At 36.5% G+C, this 22,262-nt stretch overlaps 1 protein-coding gene across 1 annotated transcript; it reads left to right on the plus strand.

Annotated features, from left to right (window-relative positions):
• Positions 1-13,136: 13,136 nt before the first annotated feature.
• On the plus strand, positions 13,137-21,627 carry PRL (prolactin). Its single transcript, XM_020986951.1, has 5 exons — positions 13,137-13,164; positions 15,583-15,761; positions 16,969-17,076; positions 18,802-18,981; positions 21,436-21,627. Exons 1-5 carry the CDS (start codon positions 13,137-13,139, stop codon positions 21,625-21,627), a joined length of 687 nt encoding a protein of 228 aa, XP_020842610.1.
• The last annotated feature ends 635 nt before the right edge of the window (positions 21,628-22,262 follow it).

The following is a 22,262-nucleotide window of genomic DNA, read 5'->3' on the forward strand; positions in this document are numbered from 1 at the left end:
GCTTTCTTGACCTTCTTGCCTAGGTAAGTCAGACTCCATCGGCGTAGGAAGTTGGTTTTAAGTATTTTAATGACAAAGTTTCTTAAAAAAAATGACAAAGTTTCTTCAGAGAGTTGAAATGGTTTTTAGAAGATCATATAGGGAAAGGCATGTGCTTTGTATAAATTTTGGAACATGGAAGATAGGCTGAAATGTATTCTCTGCTCCTGCTACATTGGCAGTAGATCAAGCCAATATAATTCTTTTAAAAATGTTTTATTGCCTTTCCTCTTAACATCACAGTGATTTCTCACTCATCACACCCTCCAGATTGAACCCTCCTTTGTTGAAAAAGAAAAGCAATTAAGCAAAAACATCTGATGTAGAGACCATGCCTGACAATTTATACAATATCCTGGCAGTAGCCCGTCTGCTTTGAGGAAGGGTATATTTCGTTATGTCTTTTCCAGGACCTTCATGGCAGGGGGTTTGTTTTGTTTTTTCCTTATCAGGGAAACATCAACTTCTTTACAGCCATCTTTGCATTTACACTGTAGCCCCAGCAATTTTTTTTTCTCTTGGGTTTGCTTACTCTGTATCCCCTGGAAGGGACTGCATGGATACAGAGCTGACCTTGGATCCTAGCAGACATGAGTTCCAGTGCCACTGCTGAAACAAACTAGCTGTGTGACCTTGGGCAAGTCATTTAGCTTCTCAGTGCTCTAGGAAATTTCTTAAGAGTACAAAGTGGAGAGGCGGTGCTGACCTGCATTGATAGAGGAAAGTTCCTCATCTGGGAGCTCACAAGTCTAGTTTTTATCTCTATCCCATCAGTTAATACAAATTTACCCACATTTCTCTGAAATCCTCATATTCATCATTTGGAATACCTCAACAATATTCCCTTGCAGGCATATATTATAGGGTTTAGTTTTGGGTTTTGATTTTTCCTTATCTACTTCCTAATTAATGGGCATTCTATTTGTTTCCAGTTCTCTGCTCACTCAGAACTTGACTGTAAATATGTTGGGTTTGTTGGACCTTAAGTCTCAGTCTTTGTCTTGATCTCTGTCGGAATATATACCTTAAAAGCTATATATCCAGTAATAGGCTTGCTAGATTAAAAGTTACATGCAGTTTGGACACTTTTGTTACATAGTTACAAACTGAAATCCAAAATGATTAGACCATTTAACAGCTCAACCTATGGCACATCAGCATGCTTGTATTCCCGCAGTTCCTCTAACAGTAACCCTGAATGAATGAATTAAGGAATTTAAACAACAACAAAATTATATTTATCAAGGATTTGCTATGTACCAAGCATTTAGTAAAGCACTAGACATACAAATACAAAAACACAGCTAGTTTCTACCCTTAAAGAGCTTATATGCTGTTAAGACCAAACTCCCCCCATACACGCAAACATTCACACCTCTGTAGTAGCAAATGATGCAAAGAAATGTGTTAATTAACTGAAAAATCTTAAACCAAAAAAAACCCTCAACATTTCAGTTTTAAATATTATGTGGCATGTATTTTATTAACATACACATCTGTAATATCATGGAACTGGACAGGATGGCCTTTACAATTCTAAACTTATGATCCTATTAGCCTTATGTTCCTAGGGTACTGAGAGGTTAAGTATGGCATCTTACAAAGGTTTTGGGTGGTTTTACACAGAATAAAAGAAATTGCTGATGCATGTTTAAAGTGTTTGTGTGCATATATATATATATATATATATATATATATATATATACATATGAATATATATATATATATACATATGAATATATATATATATACATATGAATACACACAAGCATACACATATGTGTATGTATATACATATTTCTACACATACAGTATGATTATAAAAATAAGAAGATTTATTGTTGTAAGCCAACTTACCACATACAAAAACATTTTTATAACTCAATAATTTACTATATAGACATATATATGTGTGTGTGTGTACATATATATATGTATATATATGTGTGTGTATATATATATATATATATATATATATATATATATATATATGTTTTCTTTATATTCAAAGAAGACCTACCACTATGAAGATATGGCTGAGAAAAAGACATCTTTCTCACACATGCAAAAAACTGTCCTTTCGTCTATAGATGTAATTCTTAATTGCATTGCCTATTGCTATTTGCACCTCTCTCACCTTTCCTCATGGACTACTCATCACCCCTTTTCTAAAATAGTCATTTCATCTCTATTTTCCAAAGATAGCATTATAAGGAATGATAACACCATGGGTGTGAAGCTGAAAGAACTTTCAAATGGCCCATCACCAAGAATAACATAACTATATTTCTTCCCTCAAAGTACCGACAGATAACCTTTTTATCTACAAGAATTCATTGGGTTTCATTCTACTAATGATATAAAAGTGACAACTGAAAAAGTTAAATGCAGATTTTATGACAGGTGCAATACTCATATTAGTGAAAGAGGTCTTGGAGGTCAAAATGGCAGATAAATCAAAGTATGATATTTTTAAAGTTAAGCTGTTAATGGATTTTTCTTCTTTACCTGTTTTAATCATCAGCATTTTTTCCTAACAAATTTCTTCTTTTTAATGTGCTTAAAATAGTTCTCAAAATTTCTCTTATGATGTCAATTCCCCTCCCCAAAAAGGGAAAAGAGGCATGCAAAGGTCTGGGTGGTTTTATATAGAATAATTTGTATGCCCTTTTAAGGTAACATCTGTATATTTTCAAAGAAATACAGCACCATCTGGATCAAAAAACCACACTGTTTACATAAGAACAGTAAAAGTACATGAGGAAAGTATGATAGAATTTTAAAAATTAGCAGGAAAAAAAAGTGTTTCAGATTATTCAACTGGTCTGGGCTCTATCCCCAGTCTGATATTCTCCTACCATATGACCTTCGACCTGCCATTTAAAAGACTTTCTTTTGCTCAGTGTATTCATTTGCAAAGTCAGAGTTTTGAGTTGAATCATCTCCATTTACTCTTCCACCTTAAAAAGTCCAACATTCTCTATTAATTGGAAACATAAAGACATTTCAGGGAATAGAACTAGATGTAAAAGAATTGGGATAAGTTAGCCTAAAGGGGAGGAATTGGGTATTTTTATAAATAGTTATATTGAGGGGAATATACATATATTTATAGTTATATTGAGGAATATTATTTTATAGTTCATTAATGCTTCAATGGATCCATGTTTTCATCAATGTGGGTGCTTTTTCCCATATCAACACAAATTGTAACCCCTTTACACTTTAATAGACTGCATTCATGAGTTGCCGTAGCTGAAAATGCATCACTATCTGTAATGAATCTGTCTAAACTTAGCAAGACTGGTACCAATGGCAATCAAAGAGTCTATCCCAGGGATCATCCTCAAAATCTTTACAGTTTGATAAGATCAAACAGTAGAGCACAGTAAGACCTGAGTAGGGTCTTGAAGAAATAAAAGTACTTTAAGAAATGGAGATGGGATAATGGGAAGAATCCATTCCTAGAATGTTGGGATGGTATGAGAAAAGCATAGGGATAGGAAAGGTCACGGTAAGAATAGAGGGTGGAGAGGAGTCAAGTTTGGCTGGAATGTAGAAAACAAGAAAGGAATAAGTAGAAAAGAAAACTGCCACAATAGTCTAAACCAGTAGTAGATGGTCTTGAACAGTGATTACATTTTAGGCAATGGGAATCCACTGAAGGTTGTAGAGTCTAGATGTGACATTTGCGTGAATTTGCATAAATCTAGGTGCTGTGAAGAGAGAGAATGGAGAGAGAATGATAGCTAGGAGGTGGACAAACAAGTTGAAAAGCTATTATAAAAGTCCAGGCAAGAAGGCAAGAGTAGAGGTTGGAAAAGCCAGAAAGCTTCTCTGATTCTATTATTATGTCATCATGCAAATACTTGAAAAATTGTTGAAGATAAAGCCTCCTCAAACATTTCTACCTAGGTTTTGTCTCTGTGTGGCATCTAAGTGTGAGAAAATCCTTTAGATTTATATTTTAAATTGCTTTTGCCAAGATATAAAGATTCCATCTAGGAAATTCCATTGCTTCCATGGCAATACACTCTCAATTTCACTGTAAAAATGCCAATGCTTTATGAAAGAAAAGAGAGACACTTATTTTACCTAATCCCTGAAGACCAAACAGGGGCAGAGAACTTTCAGCCTCTGCTTCAGAACCACATGTGGCCTTCGAGGTCCTTGGGAGTGGCCTTTTAACTGAGTCCAAGTTTTATAGAACAAATTCTTTTATTACGGGGATTTGTTCTGTGAAGTAGGGATTCAGTCAAAGAGCCACACTTGAGAACCTAGAGGGCCACATGTGTCCGTGGGGCCCCAGGTTCCCCACCCCTGGATGAAATACTCTTAAAGAAGTATTAGCATTCAGAAAGTGAGTGAATAAGAGAAAAAGATAAGCAGACATAACAGAATCATTTTAGATAAGTCAAAAGAAAAGAGGCCCATGTGTTCTGGAGGTGGGGCAAGGGTGAACCATTTGCTTCTTCATGGATCTACTTGATCTACTTTGGACTCTAAACTTTGTCACTATGTCCAGCTGCCTTCTTATCTTGAAAATCCTTCTGCCTCTGTGGTCCCCATAGGTCCTCCTCTAGGTGAGTTCTTCCTAGAACCTCCATTTTGAGGAAAGGGCCAAGTCAGCCATCCTTTACTTCTCTCAGCTTCACTTATGACTGTCCACACATGCATGAGTATGTTTACCATATGTAGAATTTAAGTCATTCTTTTTGCTCTTCGCCAAGCAATGTGCTATTGTATAATGCCCGTCAATTAGAGAATGGCTGAACAAGTTGTGGTATCTGATTATGATGAAATAATGGTATGCTATAAGAAATTATTAGATTGATGATCTTGGAAAAACATGAACAGACTTGCACAAAATAATAAGGAGCAAAACGAGCAGAACCGAGAGAATGTTTTATATAGTAACAAAAATGTTGTTTTAAGAACAACTTGGATCAACCAAATCATTTCAACTACTATAAATACCCAAATTAACTGCAAAGGATCTATGAAGGAAGATGCTATCTTCATCCAGAAAAAGAATTGATAAATAGAAGTATGTATAGAATGATTTTATATATATATATATATATATATATATATATACATATATATACATATATATGTATATATATATGTGTATATATATGTGTATATATATATGTATATATATATATATATATGTATACACACACACATACATATATAAACGTATTTGTGTCTAATATCAGCCATCTGGGGGAAGAGATAAAAGGGAAAAAGATATACATGATAACTTTATTTTATATTTAAAGAGAATAGCAAGTTGTATATAGTAGATTTGTACTTTCATATACAATCACCTTTTTTTTCCTATTCTACTATGTTATGGAAATGCTTGTTTTATTTCTTAAGTTCAGAATAAAATAAAATTTAAAAACAAAGTATGAAGAGTTTTTGATAATTATCTTTCATAATATATATCACTGTGATTATTATTGTTTTGTTTTCAATATTATAAATAGCTAGATAGATCAATTAATGAGCATTCACTAAGCTCCTATTGTGTGCCAACACTATGCAAGATGCTAGAGATACAAAGACAAAAAATGAAGTGACTTACACTCTCACGAAATTTGTATTCTAAAATCTATACATACATATACATGAACACATATGTATGTACATATTATATAAGTATATAGAGCTAATTTCAATAGCTAACATTTATATACCACTTGAAGATTTGCAACTTACATATATTGTTTCATATGATCCTCACAACAACCATATAATGTAGGTGTTACTGCCATTACCATTTTATAGGTGAAGAAACTGAGACACAGAGAGGTTAGGTGTCATACAGTGAGTGTCTGACTCAGGATCTGAACTCATGTCTTCTTGACTCAGAGTCTTTACAATTCTTTAAGGTTTTTAAAGTATAACAAGTATATCATGTGTTTCTGTCCAGATCTGGAATCTCTTCTGCATAGGTAGCTTCCCAATGAGGAAACTTCTCTTGCCGATGTAGATCAACAGATGTTCTTCAACTGATAGTCTTAAAGAATTTCCTAGAGGCACTGAGATATTAAATTGATTGGCAAAGGGTCTCACTGACACTATATATTGGAAACAGAACTTGAACAGAACAGAACTTGAACTGAGCCATCTTGACTACAAGGCCAGTCCTCTATACTACCATGCTGCATGAATTACTATGCCCATTTTGCAAACAAAAACAAAATTAAGACTCAGAGAAATTAAGTCATCTGCTCAAGATCTCACAATTAACAGGTATCAGAGCCAGGGATCAAACCTGGATCCTTAAAGCCGAGTGCACTGCATCACCCTGCTCCTACAGAAGTAATGTTTTCTTTTACTCAGTCAACCCACTTCCAAATATTCTAGATAAATTCCCTCCTCCAAATTGTATACTATCCTCTCAAAGAGGGAATTTATGAAGGCCAAGAACATATCTGTCTTATCTTTGACATTAACAAACATTGTCAGAGGTATATACTGCATTTAACTGTGAGCCTTTGTTGATAATTGGTTTTTGTGGTTGTTCAGTTGTTTCAGTCATGTCTGACTCACTGTGACTCCATTTGGGGTTTTCTTGGCAAAGACATTGGAGTAGTTTGCCATGTCCTTCTCTAGCTCATTTTCCAGATGAGGAAATTGAGGGAAACAGGGTTAAGTGACTTACTCAGGTACTAGGTGGTACTAAGGCCAGATCTGAATTCATGAAGATGATTCTTCCTGATTCCAAGCCCAGTGTTCTATCCACTGTGACACCTAGTGGTCCTAATCATTGATCATTTTACTAATTATTTGAATTTGAACTTCATATTTGAAATTGGACTAGATTCAATCACAATATTTTGCATAATTCTAACTTTGAATATTGTGAATTTGAATACATTCCACCATATCATGAAGTTCATTGTTCCCACCAAACCCAACCTAGCTATATTTGAAAAGGAATGCCCTAATCATGTAACAATTGTGAGGGATGACAATTAGACAACCTGAGTGATATAGTCATATCCAGAAAATAGTAGCAACTCATTTTTATGATGTGCTTTAAGTTACACAAAGCACTTTACATATGTTAATCAACTTATTCTCACAACTATGGGAAATAGATGCTATTATCATCCCTATGTTACAGATGAGAAAACTGTGGCCCAGAGAGTCATACTGTCTAAGATCACACAGAAAGTAAGTGTCTGAAGTAGGAGCTGAACTCAATTCTTTCTGATTTCAAGAACAGTATTTAGTCCACCATGCTAGATCAATCAATCAATAAACATTTTTAAGCACCTACTACATATTAGGCTCTGTGCTAAGAGCTGGCAATACAAAAGAGGGGGGCAAAAGACTCTGTATTCAAAGAGCTCACACTCTAACGGGCGAAATAACATGCAAACAAATATATACAAGCAAGCTATTTGCAGGATAAATGTGAAATAATTAATAGAGGGAAAGCACTAGAATTATAAGAGGTTGGGAATTAAAAGGCTTTGTGAAAAACAGAATTTTTAGTTGGAAAGGAAATCAGGGAAGCCAGCAGGTGGAATTGAGAAGGAAGTGCATACCAAGAATGAGAGACAGGCAGAGAAAATGATCAGGAGCCTGGGAGTCTTTCCCAGGCATGTAATACTGTGTAGGTTTTGTTTGTTTGTTTGTTTTTGGTGAGGCAATTGGGGTTAAGTGACTTGCCCAGAGTCACACAGCTAAGTGAGTGTTACGTGTCTGAGGTCAGATTTGAATTCAGGTCCTCCTGACTCCAGGGCCGGTATTCTATTCACTGGGCCACCTAGCTACCCCAATACTGTGTGTTCTATGGAGTTCTCTCACTCTTAGGAAAGGTAGATGTTTCTACCCTAATGGGAACATTTGAAAATTTCCATATATTATACTCAGACTGCTGGATTTTTGATTTGATCATTATAACAATTGTATTAATGATCAATTATTAGGGCAGCTGGGTGGTACAGTGGATAGAACACTGGGCTTGGAATCAGGAAGACTCATCTTCATGAGTTCAACTCTGACCTCAGACACAGTAGCTGTATGACCATGGGTAAGTCACTTAACCCTGTTTCCCTCAGTTTCCTCACCTGTAAAATGAGCTAGAGAAGGAAATGGCTAAAAAACGCAGAAGAAGCCTTTGCCATATTATTTTCCCATCATCCCTGAGGATTATGAAGGACAAAATGGCACAGGATAAGAAAGCATAAGTGGGTTGCAATCAGAATCTTGATGGAAGCTATACCCACATCAGTAAGATCAGTTATTGAAGGACAGAAGAAAATTAGTCCACAAAAGCTGATGATCTAATCACCTTGAAACTTTTACTTTGAAAAGACAATTGTTAAAGATGATTAAGGACAATTCTAAAGAGAATTAATAGGGAGAACTGGTACTGTGAGTTTCTCTTATGCCTCTTAATCTCCCTATTCTTTGGCTCTTGTCTACTTACTTTTCTATAAATCCATCCCATATCCTCTGTCTCCTAGACTATTGCACAGATCCAGATGACATTCTTTGACTAACTTATAAACTATAAAAAATGAAGTTGCATCATGTCAAGAAACAGGTACATTTAAGAAAATTATGGGAGGAGGATCTATGCTAAAAGGAGGTTAAAAGGGAATGTTTTGGGATCCATGATTAAACTATAAGATTCCTAAAATAGATTGAGGAATTTGCTAACATTGGAACCATTAAGCAAACCAAGGTAAATTAATTACTTTCTCCCAGTGTACAAAGTAAAAACAGGGAAAAAAGCCTTGTTGTTTGTAAATAAAGGTAGACTGCAAAAATAGTAAAAAGAACCCTAGATTCGAAGATCTAGATTTGAATCCCAACTCTGCTACTCACTTCCTTCTATCACCCTGCTTAATTCAATCAATTAATGAACTAGAATTTATTAAGAATTTAACATGTGCTAGACACTGTACTAGGTACTAGGAATACAAAAACAAAAGTATAACAAGCCCTGCCCTGATGGAGTTTATATTCTGTAAAGAGAAAAAAATATGTACATGTTTCAGAATAAAAATCCAAACAGGGTCATGAAGAGTATGACATGACTGAAACAACAAAACACATAAATACAAAATTCAATACAAATCAATACAAAGTCATTTGGGATGAGGGAAAACACTAGAAGCTCAAGGAATCAGGAAAGATTTTATACGGAAGATGGAGTTTGAACTGTCTTGACTGAAGTTAAGGGTTCTAAGACGAAGATGTGGGGAGGGAATACAGTTCAGCCACAAGGGATGGCTTGTGCAAAGTCAGGGAGACCAGAGATGCAGTACAATTTGGTTGGACTATAGAATGTATGAAGGGGAGTAATGTGTAATGTAGATAGGAAGATAGGCTGGGGCCAGGTTGTAAAGAGGTTTAAACACCAAAAAGAGAAATCTGCGTTCTATCCTAAAGACCATGGAGCCAATGCATTATTTATTGAGCAGGAAAGTGACATGATCAGACTTTTGCATTAGGAAAATTACTTTGGTGGCCACATGGAAAATGGATAGAAGTAGGGAGACCTGAGGAAGGGAGACCAATTAGCAGGCTATTGTAGTAGTCCGGGGGCAGTTAGAGTTAGACATGACTGAAGAGATGGAACAACAACTATATTTATGATACGCTACAAGCTATGGCATTGAAATTAGCAGTCAAAGCCCTCTGTGTAAAATATTCCTTCTTAAGCATCTTTGACATGATATATCCAAGTTCTAAATCCTTCCTCTTCCTATTCTAGAGGATGAGGGTGAATGGGTCATTCCTAACCTGTGGTAGACACCACCTCTCCATCCTCTCCACCAATCCAGTGGCCCTTATATGAATAAAATAATAAATCCTTAATCTCTCATCTGTTCCTCCATTCCATTTATCCATTAACAGTCTCCTAAATGAAATGATTGTAATGAAAAAGAACTAAGTATTTAATGACCTACTTCATTTCTGATAACCTGATGTAAGCCCAGGTGATGGGCACAGAGGATCAGCTATATCCTTCAATGTCTTTATGTCCATAAGCCTTTGCAACAGGCTATGAGGAATGAGGTAATTAAAAATAAAGAATAAGGTTATTATCTACTTGGCAATCGATCTATCTATTTCTAAAGTGCTTACTATCACTATAGTTCCTAGGCTACAGCCACCCTATAGCAACTCTCTGACTAATTGCTCTGGTATGGACCTGGTGATCATAATTGTAATGAAGGCTAACTTCACAGAGAAGCTCACTTTTTAATTGCTTCAGAGTGAACAGAATAAAGCTTAGTTGCATCTAGACTTTTGGCTAGCCTGCTATCAGAGGGAATGATTTATAGGCTGTATACATCCAAAAGCTAGGTCACAAAGAAATAAGTGGATCCTAGCTATCTGCTTTTGTCTCGAACTGTGCCATTAGAAGAGTTGTGCTATGTGACAAATGAATATACACCTCCCTATATCTCCTCTTTCCGAAGAACTTAAGAATGAGAAAATCTCCTAAAGAACTGGCAATGTATTTTTAAAAGATAAAGGTGCTGTGATTTCTATAGAAATCTACAGTAGAAATTACCTAGAACAACCCAAGTTGTGTTTATTCAATGGTGGCCAATTGATTTATCTGGCTCCAAAGAACCACATATTCTCTGTGTAAATTTATTAGCCTGCTTCCTTGTTGCTTCATCATGCCACATTTCCTGTTAACAGGATATTGCAATATCTAACTAATGCAAAAGGCTTTCTTTATTCAAAAAGCAGTGATTTTCTAAACTTTTTCTATCACATTACCCACTTTCTGCCTTAATGTGTTTTGTCCTTATTTCTAAGTCTCTCTTCCCCTTAATCAAACATTGCCTCTAATTTGACATTGTGAGGAAATTAACTAAGAGTATTATTTAAAATAATAAGCATTAGAACTTAGATATAGCCTAGTCAAGCACTCTCATTTTACAGATGAGGAAATGGATGCTTTTGAAAGTGAAATGGCTTGGCATTTCTACCTCTACAATATTCCTCAAAAATGTCTCATCTCTACTAAAACAACCAATATACTAGTTCAAACCTTTCTCAACTCTAGCCTGGGCTACTGCTTTATTGTTCAGTCACTTTCAGGTTCATCTGACTCTTTGTGATCCCATTTGAATTTTTCTTGGCCAAGACATTGGAGCAGTTTGTCATTCCCTTCTCCAGCTCATTTTACAGATGAGGAAACTGAGGCAAACAGGGTTAAGTGACTTGGCCAGGGTCACACAGCTAGTAAGTGTCTAAGGCCAGATTTGAATTCAGGAAGATGAGTGTTACTGACTTCAGGCCCACACTCTATCCATTGCACCACTTAGCTGCCTATTAAATATAGTAGGCACTAGAAAATACTTGGGAAATAAAATATATCAAAATAATATTTGAATAGATTTTTTTCTTTCCTCTATCGTCTGTTCTTCTCTCTTCGATGCATAGTAGCATTCCCTTTTTCCATATTTGTGACTGATCAGTGTGATAATATAGCAACCAAAATAACTTATTTGATGTAAAACAAATACATAGGGAGAATAGTAATAGTCCCAATGTACGCTACCTGTGTTAGGCCACATATGCAGTATTATTCTCAGATTTCAGTGCTACATTTTAGGAAGGATGTTGGACAGCTTGAGTGCATCCATAGGAGGGCAATGAGGATAGTTAAGAGCCTTAAAATTAAGTTATTTGAGGATCACTTGCTGTAACTGGGGATTGTTTCACTTGGAAATGAAAGAAATTTAGGGTGAATATGATAGCTGCTTTCAAGTATTTGAAAGGTCATCATCTAGAGGAAGCATTACATGTATTCTATTTGGTGTGAAGAGGAAATTTCAGGGTAGATGGATAGAAAACTTCTTCATAATCAGAGCAGAGGGTCTGTGAACTTTAAAATAGTTTTGATTACTGTATATTACTATAATTGGTTTCCTTTGTAATTACATTCAATTTATTTTAAGCATTTAAAAACATTTTGAGGAGTTCCTAGATCTCACCAAACTGCCAAAAAGAGTCCATGATGCACAAAAAAGATTAAGAATCCCTGAATTAGAGGTGTTCAGAAGCACAATGAGTTGCCATAGGAGACAGTGTATTCTCTCTCCCTGAAGGCCTTCAAGTAAAATTGGGTGACTACTTTTTAGGTATATTTCAGAGAAGTTCCTTATGGGTATAGGTATGGGCTGGAATAGTTGGCCTTCCAATGCTACAATTCTATGAATGTGTGAATACAACTCACATTCAAAATATATGATATGACCATTATTTAAATGCCATGTTTTCTTTCTTTTTCATCAATTGACATGTTCATCACTTTACTGCCTTTTCTATTCAATCCTACATGATCTTCCCAGGCTTATTTTCAATCTTCTTCTTTCACTTTCCTCTTTCCTTTTTTTCTTCTTTGACTTTTCTTTTTCTGCCTGGTCTACTTAGATGTCCTATCAACTTTCATGTGTTTTCTATCACTTTTTGTGGGGAATTTATTGATTTGACTTTATTTTCTCGTTCATGGTACATCTTGTTTTAGTTTTCCCAGCTTCCACCTAAAGGTATCTGAATTTGGAGTCTGCATGTATGGATTCACTCGCTTTGACTCAATTTTGATAGGAAAGAGAAAGCCCTTCAGTAGAACCCAAGCCTATGACAAAGTCATCTAATAGGGAATGAGAAAGGACATCACATCTGGGAAATGTTCAAGAAAATGAAGGTAGATAGTTACATAAATGACCTCTATATTTATTCTGACCTATCTTAACCACCAGATTTCACAGTTCTCCTGATTCTTCTCATTTCCCACCTACGCTCCTAGTCCAAGACCAGCACATTGAAATTAATTAATCAAAATCCTTCCGAGAATGTCAATTTCTGACCAATATGTCATCCTGAATATGAATAGGAAATAAAATACCATTTGATGTTTATAATTATGTGTGTAATCTCAATGACGGGAGTGGATGACCAGATAAGGGTTGGGTATGACTTGATTAACATATGCAGTGTGAGTTTCTGAGCCCTTATAAAGCCACTATCTGTGGAACAGGAAAATATAGGACTACCAACTCCTTCTGGTGAAAAAGGCACAAGCTACAATCACCACCATGTACACCAAAAGGTCATCGTTGAAAGGTAGGTACAACTCCTCAAAAATATCCCAGTTATTGACTTCTTTGGCTTTCCTTAACATCTCTGTCTCTTTTATATCAGCCTTGATGAGGGTCCTCAGGATTATAGCCTAGATACATGTTGCCCATTCTCTCTTCATTCGGTAGTCATGGTACAAATCTATATAATTGTGCAAAATAGGCCCTTGCTAAAAAATTGCTTTAGTTTGAACCACAGTATGGTGGAAAGATTGCTGTATTTGGAGTCAATGAATATAACTTCAAATCATGGTTCTACCTCTTCATGACCTAGGTAGCTCTTAACCAATCTGAGCCCTAGTTCTCTTGTCTGTACAATGAGGGAGTCAAACTGGACAACCTATAAGGACCCTCACTGATCTAGATTTATGATATTAAGGTCTTCTATTCCATGGCCTGTAAGTGGTAAGAACTGAACTTCTAGCTCCCCAACATCTGTGACATTATAGATATTGGCCACAGTACATTGGAGCTGCTGAAACTTTCTGTTGCAACCACTTCTTCTATACTCATGTAGACATAACCATGAGTTGAGCAACAGAGCACAAATTTCCTTTGCACAACCGTCTAAATTTCACTCAAATCATTTGTCACGTTGAACAGTGAGTAACTACTGAAGTCATTTCTGCTTTCCTAGATAATTTGCAAGAAAAGAAAAATTGTCAAAATTAGCCTGATCCATTTTTACTTGCATTATGATAGCTACTCTTTGGTAGAGGAATTTTCTTTATTAGGCATTCATTATACCAATAAAATCATATTTAAAAAAAATACAGCTAAATAAGGAGAACCTTGATGAAGTCAGGGGATAAAGGCCTTTGAGCCAGTAAGATCTGGCCTTTGGTAAGATGTGGGTTCAAATCGTGCCTTTGAAAATTATTAGCTGCATGCATGATCATCAGCAAGTTATTTAACTTTACACTGCCCCAGGCAATTTTCTCAGACTATGTTATAGATAAATTGCCAATCTGCATACATAAAGGGTGTTTCCCATGCCAGGAGTTCCCTATCCCAGTCAAATCAGAGGTCTGTGTCACCCTCCCCTCAAAACAAATAAACAGATGCCAGCTAAAAGTTAACACATTAATGTATAAGTGAAAGTATAAAAGTTAGAAATAATGACTTAATTGTGCATTTGCTGGGTTCCATATTTCCAGTGTCTCTGCAATATGTATTATATGTGCTATAATGCTGGGAACTTGTTTTTCTTTGTATAGAATATATGTAGATAATTATTATCTCGGAAGTTTCAAGTTTTTAAAAATAAAAACTCTTATTCTGCACTAAAATATCTCAATTTTATAAGTTGGAGGGCTTCTCCTTAATGGGATATGCATACTGTAGGATTTTCCAAATATAAACCTTTAGTGTTTATCTAACTTTCTCTGGGACATTTTCCACCATCTATATTATGTTTCCTGGAAACTTTTGTTTCAGATAAAAATATTGGTTTATCAGATGTTATGGATAAGTTTCACTAAAATCATGAAGCAATATTGTTTTAACAGTTTATCTCACAGGATGCAACAATCCCTGTTAACATGTTACAATATTCACGTCCCATGTATTCTTAAGTGTTTTTGTCACTCTTTGTTTCCTCCCATCTCCCCCTGAAGCACAATGCTCTCTTTGGTGGTTATTTAGGAAGTAAAATCGTTCACTGGGAACTAAAAGAATGGATTTACTCAGTTTTTCAGAATTTCTGGCATATTATATAAGCTAAAATTTTGCCTTCTACAAGTAATACCAGTGACCTTTATAATAATCCCTGACTGACCAGGATCTCTCATACATTTATTTCATGCAACCCAGCTCTAACTTCTTGTAAGCAAGGTTTAGGGCCATGTCTATATCAGGGGGATTAGACCCCAGTGGGTTGTAGTTGATACTAACAAAAAAAATAAATTATGTGATGATTATTCCTCTTGCTTTTTATGATAGATAAAATAAGCAGGTTGGTTGTCCCAATCCCTCTTTATTTCACAAAACCTAACTATTGCAAGAATTGGACAATATAGGGTTAAATTTGCAAATAGCTACATAGCACAGCTGCTGGAAATTTTCTGCAGGAATTCCCAGGACATTAAACTATCTTAAGAGAATGACCTGAACACCCTGCCTCAAAATTAATTTAAGCTCCAAATGTTTGCAAAGAATAGAAGCACTCTCGGGAGCAATACAAAAATGCAGGGAGTGACCTACTTCTCAAACTGTATATATGTGCAAATATAATTATAGATCTAAATTTACACAGTGGAAGGTGTTGGCTTTCCCCCCAGCTATTACAGTGCCAAATGATAAAGCAGAGCACATTGGTAAGAGATAACACTCCATATGACTCCATTACTTTCAATAATGTCTTCTGGATAGATCATTCTAAACATGTCCATTTTCACCCATGCAGGATCATTACTGCTACTGCTGCTAATGTCAAGCCTCCTCCTGCCAAGAAGCGTGGAATCTCTGCCCATCTGTCCCAGTGGGTCTGTCAACTGCCAAGTGTCCCTTAGCGACCTTTTTGACCGTGCAGTCATGATCTCTCACTACATCCACTCTCTTTCCTCAGAAATGTTCAACGAATTTGTAAGTATCTGTTCCATCCCAGAATGACCCATCATCTGAACTCTGGAATAACTGAACTTTAAAACACCAAAAAAAACCTCACAAGTCAAAAGTGGTCAATGGGAAACATCCATGGCTAATGCTAAGAACAGGGCCACTGGAAAGAATAAGGCTGTTTTGAAGTTATGCTAGCCACCTGTTAATGTTTACTTGCTTAAATGGATTTCCTCCTACCACTTACCTCCTCTCATCCCATCAGTTATATATCATGGATCCCCACACCTGCTTTTATGAAATCCTGGATATCCCCTAATCATTCTAAATTAGTGATTTTTCTGGAGGTATTTAATAAAATTAAACTCAAACTTTATTTAATTCACTTTTTATGTGCCACAGAGTACTTCCATAGCCAGGAGGAGGGAGGAAAAGATGTCAGGAAGTCAAAAAACAATGGGACATAAGAAATCCAAAAACATTGAGAATCACAGTTCTAAAAAAAAGTTTTCTAATTACAATAATAGGGTTAGCTAGGGTTATTAGTAATAGAGATAGGGAAGAGAATTCTGTTCTCTTTCTGGTTGAGCACTTTTTAAAAGTCCTATGTTATCACTTGTAGGCAAGCTAAATACCATCTCCCATTTTATGGTTCCATTGAATTCAGTGACATCTGAATGAAAACCTGATTCAATATTTACCATATGAATATCCAAGGTTCCATTGATTTTCTTCCACCTTCTGTTTTTTTTGGGGGGGGTGTTTGTGCTACCCCTTTGCTCTTCCAAGTCTTAAATATTTTCGCAAAGATTTTATAAAAGTGAATTCATCTTTGGAAATACTTTCACTATATCTTATTTTTTTCCATCTTTATGATTACTCAGGTTTTGAAAATCGTTTGCTGAAAATGTTTGTTCTATCTGCCTTCTGTCCTTTACGTATTACTTCATAGTCTTCAACAGTAATAAAACTTTATTCAGAAGTCATATACTGAGAAGCCATTAATACCTACATCCTAACAGCAATACTTAGATTTGGTATTTGGGTGAGGAAAAAATGAAAATATGGAGATAATTGGAAAATAAGTTGGAAAAAAAACAGTGTTATTTTTAGCCTAAATTTCTTCATTGTATCCTTAAAAATAATTGCCAATCTATCATAGCTTCTAGCCTGCTAATCATTTCATTTGGTACATTAATAACCAAAACTAATTAGTTTGTTTGGACACCTTTAGGATGAACGGTATGCCCAGGGCAGGGGATTCATAACCAAGGCTATCAATAGCTGCCATACTTCTTCTCTTTCTACTCCTGAAGACAAAGAGCAAGCTCAGCAGATCCATGTGAGTCCTATTTCCAATTCGTTAACAGGGACAATAAGGAGGAGCACAGCAGAGGATCATCGATTAGAAGCCAGCAGGAAGCTCACTAATCATCTCATCCAACTCCCTCATAATATAGATGCTCCAAGGGTTACTTGCCCAAAGTCAAATGGGTACAGGGAGGCCAAGCGAAGGCTTGAACTCAAATTTTATTATTCGAAATCCAGAGTAATTTTCACTGCATTGTGCTTATTCACATAATTGTAAATAGTTCTTCATATGTATGCATTATGGTACATGGTATTTCAAACTGTAGGATCATACATATTAAGCTGGACAGGTCTTCAGATACCTTCTATTTATGACATTCATGTTTATGGAGGGGAATTTTATCAGAAAATGATCGAGTAATATAATAGAAGTGTTATAGCCACCTCCAATAAAGTCTTACACCAGTGCTTCCTTGTGGTATGGAGGTAACCTTGGGTTCTTGAAATCAGACTCTCCAAGCTGCCTAGAAGGGTCTCCTAGGCAACGAGATGGGGCAGTGGATAGGTCTAGAGTTAGGAAGACTTGAATTCACATTTGGCCTCAGACCTTAGCTGTGTGACCCTAGACAAGTCATTTAACCACCATCTACCAAAGTGAGATGTGATAATAGCACCTACTTCCCAGGGTTGAGTATCAAAAGAAATAATATATTTGTAAAGCTCTTAGCGTAGAACCTGGTACATAGGAGATGCTTAAGAAATGCTTATTTCCTTCCTTCTTTCACTCCTTCCCTCTCCCCAAAAAAGAAAACATGGTTTGATTGCTTATCTTGTCTCTTCTAACTAAAAAGTTCTTCCTCCTCCTCTCCTTCAATCTAAACCTTACATTTGCCCTGAATTATTAAGGAGCTCAAGTTATGCTTGGTCTCCAAAAGCACAGGCAAATCCACCAGATCTTAAATGATTCGGTCACTGCACAGAGGAGAGACAAACGAAAGTACAGTCCCACTCTCTTGTCTTTTTAAATAGAAACTCAAAGTGAGGGAGGTGTGCTTTTTTCTCCAGGACCTTTTATTTTAAATAAAGATAATAATAATAAAATATTTTGTTATAATTATCAAAATCAATTATGTAATAAGTGTACTATAATTTCATGTTATTTATTTGTTATATTATATGCCACATATCATTAGAATTTATATAATTTAATTTTAATATTATAATAATTGATGATACAATAATTATATTATCATTATTTATTATTATTATAACAATAACTAACATTTATATAATGCCTACTATGTGCCATCCACAGCACTGTGGGCTTTACAATTATCATCTCATTTAATCCTGGGAGGTAGTTTTCTGTTAGATAGAATAATTATTTCCTTTTCATCATGAAGCTTTCTTTTTTCCATTTTCCCAAATTTTTAAATTATCTCCATACATAATAAACCATTTGGAATTCTCAAGGCAGCTGTGTGCTACAGTGGAAATATTGATATTGGGAGACAGAGGATCTGATTTCAAAACTTAGTTTAGCTCTCTACTACCTGTGTGACCTTGGACAAGTCACACATCTCTGGGCTTCAGCTCCCTCAAATGTAAAATGAAGGGTTAGGACTATTTGCTAGGACAAATAACCTTGAAGGCTGCTTTCAGCCCTAAATCTAGGCTCCTAAGATTAGATGGAGAAAAGGTCATGCTTCTCCCATAGGGCCATTTTTAATGGTCTCCTCTCGATGTCACTGAACAGCATGAAGACCTCCTGAATTTAGTGCTCGGGGTCCTGCGTTCCTGGAACGAGCCCCTGTACCATCTGGTCACTGAAGTGCGAAGTATGCAGGAAGCCCCTGACACCATCCTCTTGAAAGCCATGGAGATTGAGGAGCAAAACAAACGGCTTCTAGAAGGCATGGAGAAGATAGTGGGTCAGGTGAGAGCAGCCCTTATTTCTTCCTTATTTCTTTCCTTCTCCCATTAATGAAAATAAAAGGCAGAATGGTGTGAGGGAACTGGGGATAGGGCTGGAAAACAAGAACACCCTTCCTCTTGTCCAGGAAGAATGCTTCTACCCACCTTTTTCTACTATCTTACCCCTTAGAAAAGTAGGAAGCTAGAGAAAGCCAGCAGCCTGGTGACCAGAGTTCTTTCTAATAGCTTTGCTCTCAACTCACTGCACCATTTTAACAAGTCATTCAACAGTGGCCAGAACTCCTCTATAAGTAACTCCTACACTGCTTGGAGACCTACATGTAGAGAGAAGTCCACCAGGATATGGAAGGATGGGTGCTGGTGGATTGGAAAGGGAGACCTTTTACAAGGTTTGGCTTGAGGCACTAACATAAGGTTTTTTTTTTTTTTGGCAAAGCAATTGGGGTTAAGTGACTTGCCCAGAGTCACACACCTAGTAAGTGTTATGTGTTGCTTCCTTAGCTGTGGCCATCTTCCATTTGCCTGGAATCCTAACAAACAGGGAGTATTTACCTGGTGGTAGCACCCCATCCCTCCCTCAACCCTAACATGTACATTAAGCTCACCACCCCTTCGTAATTCCTAAGATTCAAGGACTTTGTTGTCAATACTTACCAGTCCCTCCAGCCGCATCCAGGATTTTCAAGGATTGGGGAAAATATTGGGAAAAAACTTGGGAAAAAGTTGAGGATCTCTATCCTAGAAGTCTTCTCATTTACCTTCTCAATCTTGAATATTTCAACAGGTCTTATTACTAGATTGTTAGAATTTAATGTTTATTGCTATTAGCAATAATATAACAATAACTTATATTTTCATTACATTTTAGGTTATGCCAGTGAGGGAAGCAGAACAGTTAAACTGTGGGCCAGAAAGGCAGAATCTTATACTAGTAGAACTAATGAACACACCAATTTCCTTTCTCTTCTGAGACTGCTTATAGATGACATATTTTAGCAGGGAGAGTCAGAAACTCTGGATTAATATATAATTATAGAAAGTCCCATGATATTGCAGGAGAAAATTGCTTGAGGAGGGGGAGAGAAACACAGAGAGAATGACAGGATGGCAACAGAGAAAGAATGAAACAGGCAGAGACCAAGGCAGCCTTTGAGGTTCTATTATTACTGGGCGATGATCTCTTTAGGACCCTGTTTTCCCACTATCTCTTTGGGACTCTGTCTTCCCCTGCATTACACATGTCCGTGAGGAGGTCCTGTATGCCTGGCTGCACTACAAGTAGCCAGAAATCGTGGATTCAGTAAACACTGAAGAGTTGGTCAATCACAATTCTATTGTCACAAGGACCACAAAAACTATATCACCAACAATACCTTGGCCCTTCCCTATTGTCTCAAATGTAACTGGATCAAAGGTCAAGGTCCTTGACATTTCAGTTTACAAAGTGATTCTACATGTATTCTCTTAAGACAATTGTGCCAGGTAGCACTCCCCATCATTATCCTCACTTGACAGATGAGAAAACTAAAACAGAGGATGGTAGAAGCTTAACAAATGCTCGTTGAAAGACAGTAATTTTCTCTAAGATCATACATGAAGGGAACAGCAGAGGTACTCTGTTTAAATCAAAGTCCTGTTTTTCCAGGGACAGTGCTCTTATTATCATAGCATGTAGTTTCTTCAACACTTTAAAACTTGCAGGATACTCATCTCATCACCTTCACATGTGAACTGTGCTATACAAAGAATAGAAGAACAGGATTTAAACACCAACACCAAAAGTTAAGAAATTGGCCAAAAGAAATAGAAGGACCAAGCATTGCATATTCCAGGGAAGTAGGAGCCACACAAACACAGTAAGAGTGAAGAACTCTTTCAGACCTCTCATGGAAATACCAAAGTCTATATTTAATAGCAACACATATTTTTGAGCCCTCACCTATATTCCACCTGTCTCCTCCTATACAAATAAACTTCGTTTCCAAGCATGCAAAGGCCAGGCAAGCCAAATATGCAAATACAAAAAGAGAGGAAATCATTGAGTAAGATATTTTGCTCCAGGTGCCTAGTGATAGTAGAACCATTTATTAATAAGAGTGGTCGAGTCATAGATTTAAATAGAGCCTTAGGAGTCATGTGGGTCAGCCATCTTATTTTATAGCCAAGGAAACTGAGGCCTAGAGAAGTTAAAGGGCTTTCCCAAGGTCACACAGTAGTAAATAACAGAACTGGAGTTTAAACCCAAGTACTGTGATTCCAAATACAGTGGCTTTTTCCCAATTATAGTGCACAGCCTCCAATGTTAGACCAACAGTCCATAAGGACTCTTAATATATTTAGCCTAAAGATTCTCTATGCTTAGATCTTTTCTCTGTATTTTGTTGATTAGTATATCAGAGGAAATAAGGAGAAAGCAAAACATTAATAAATCTTCCTGGTGCCTTTGGTGGTTTAGGTTCATCCAGGTGACAGAGAAAATGAGGTCTACTCTGCCTGGTCAGGACTTCCATCCCTGCAGATGGCTGATGAGGACACGCGTCTCTTTGCATTTTATAATTTACTACACTGCCTGCGCAGAGACTCACACAAGATTGACAACTACCTGAAGCTCCTGAAATGTAGGCTCATTCATGACAGTAACTGCTAAGCCAACCCCAAAACAGTCCCACTGCCCTTACTGATTCCTTCCTTGCGGAGATCTTTCTGGCTTTCTTGCTTCATAATACACGCTTTCCTGAAATGGTTCTCCTATCAAAAGAAAAAAAAAAGACATATTCCTAGAGAACTGTAATTGGCTACTTCATCTTAAAGATACATGAACCCAATTTGCCCAAATTCATTGAATGGCAAATCAGAGGTAAAACTGCCATTACTCTCTACTGATTCATGCCACCTATATCATTAAAGGATTGAGAACCACACTTTGCATATTAGACAAATAAACTATCATCAAAGAAAACAAGTGTAAAGTTTGCAAATATTTTGGGGTCATATCTTGCCTGCTCATTCTGTTTGGAGGTAAATCATAAGATCACATATTGAGAGCTAGAACAGGCTTCAGAGGGCAAGTAGCCTTAGTTCCTCCTTTTATAAATAAGGAAGCTGGGGGAGGTTAAATTACTTGCCCAAGGTCACCTACATAGTAAGCGGCAGATTTGGGACTCAAACCCAGGTCTGCTGACTCTAACTCGATTACTCAAATATTTAGTCCACTCTGTGAAATCAAACTACATTCAATAGTGTAGCCCTCAACCCACTAAGACGTGGAACAATGTAAGCACC

Source organism: Phascolarctos cinereus, unplaced genomic scaffold, assembly GCF_003287225.1.
Source record: "Phascolarctos cinereus isolate Bilbo 61053 unplaced genomic scaffold, phaCin_HiC Scaffold_4;HRSCAF=312, whole genome shotgun sequence".
In the NCBI taxonomy this organism is placed as follows: Eukaryota; Metazoa; Chordata; class Mammalia; order Diprotodontia; family Phascolarctidae; genus Phascolarctos; species Phascolarctos cinereus.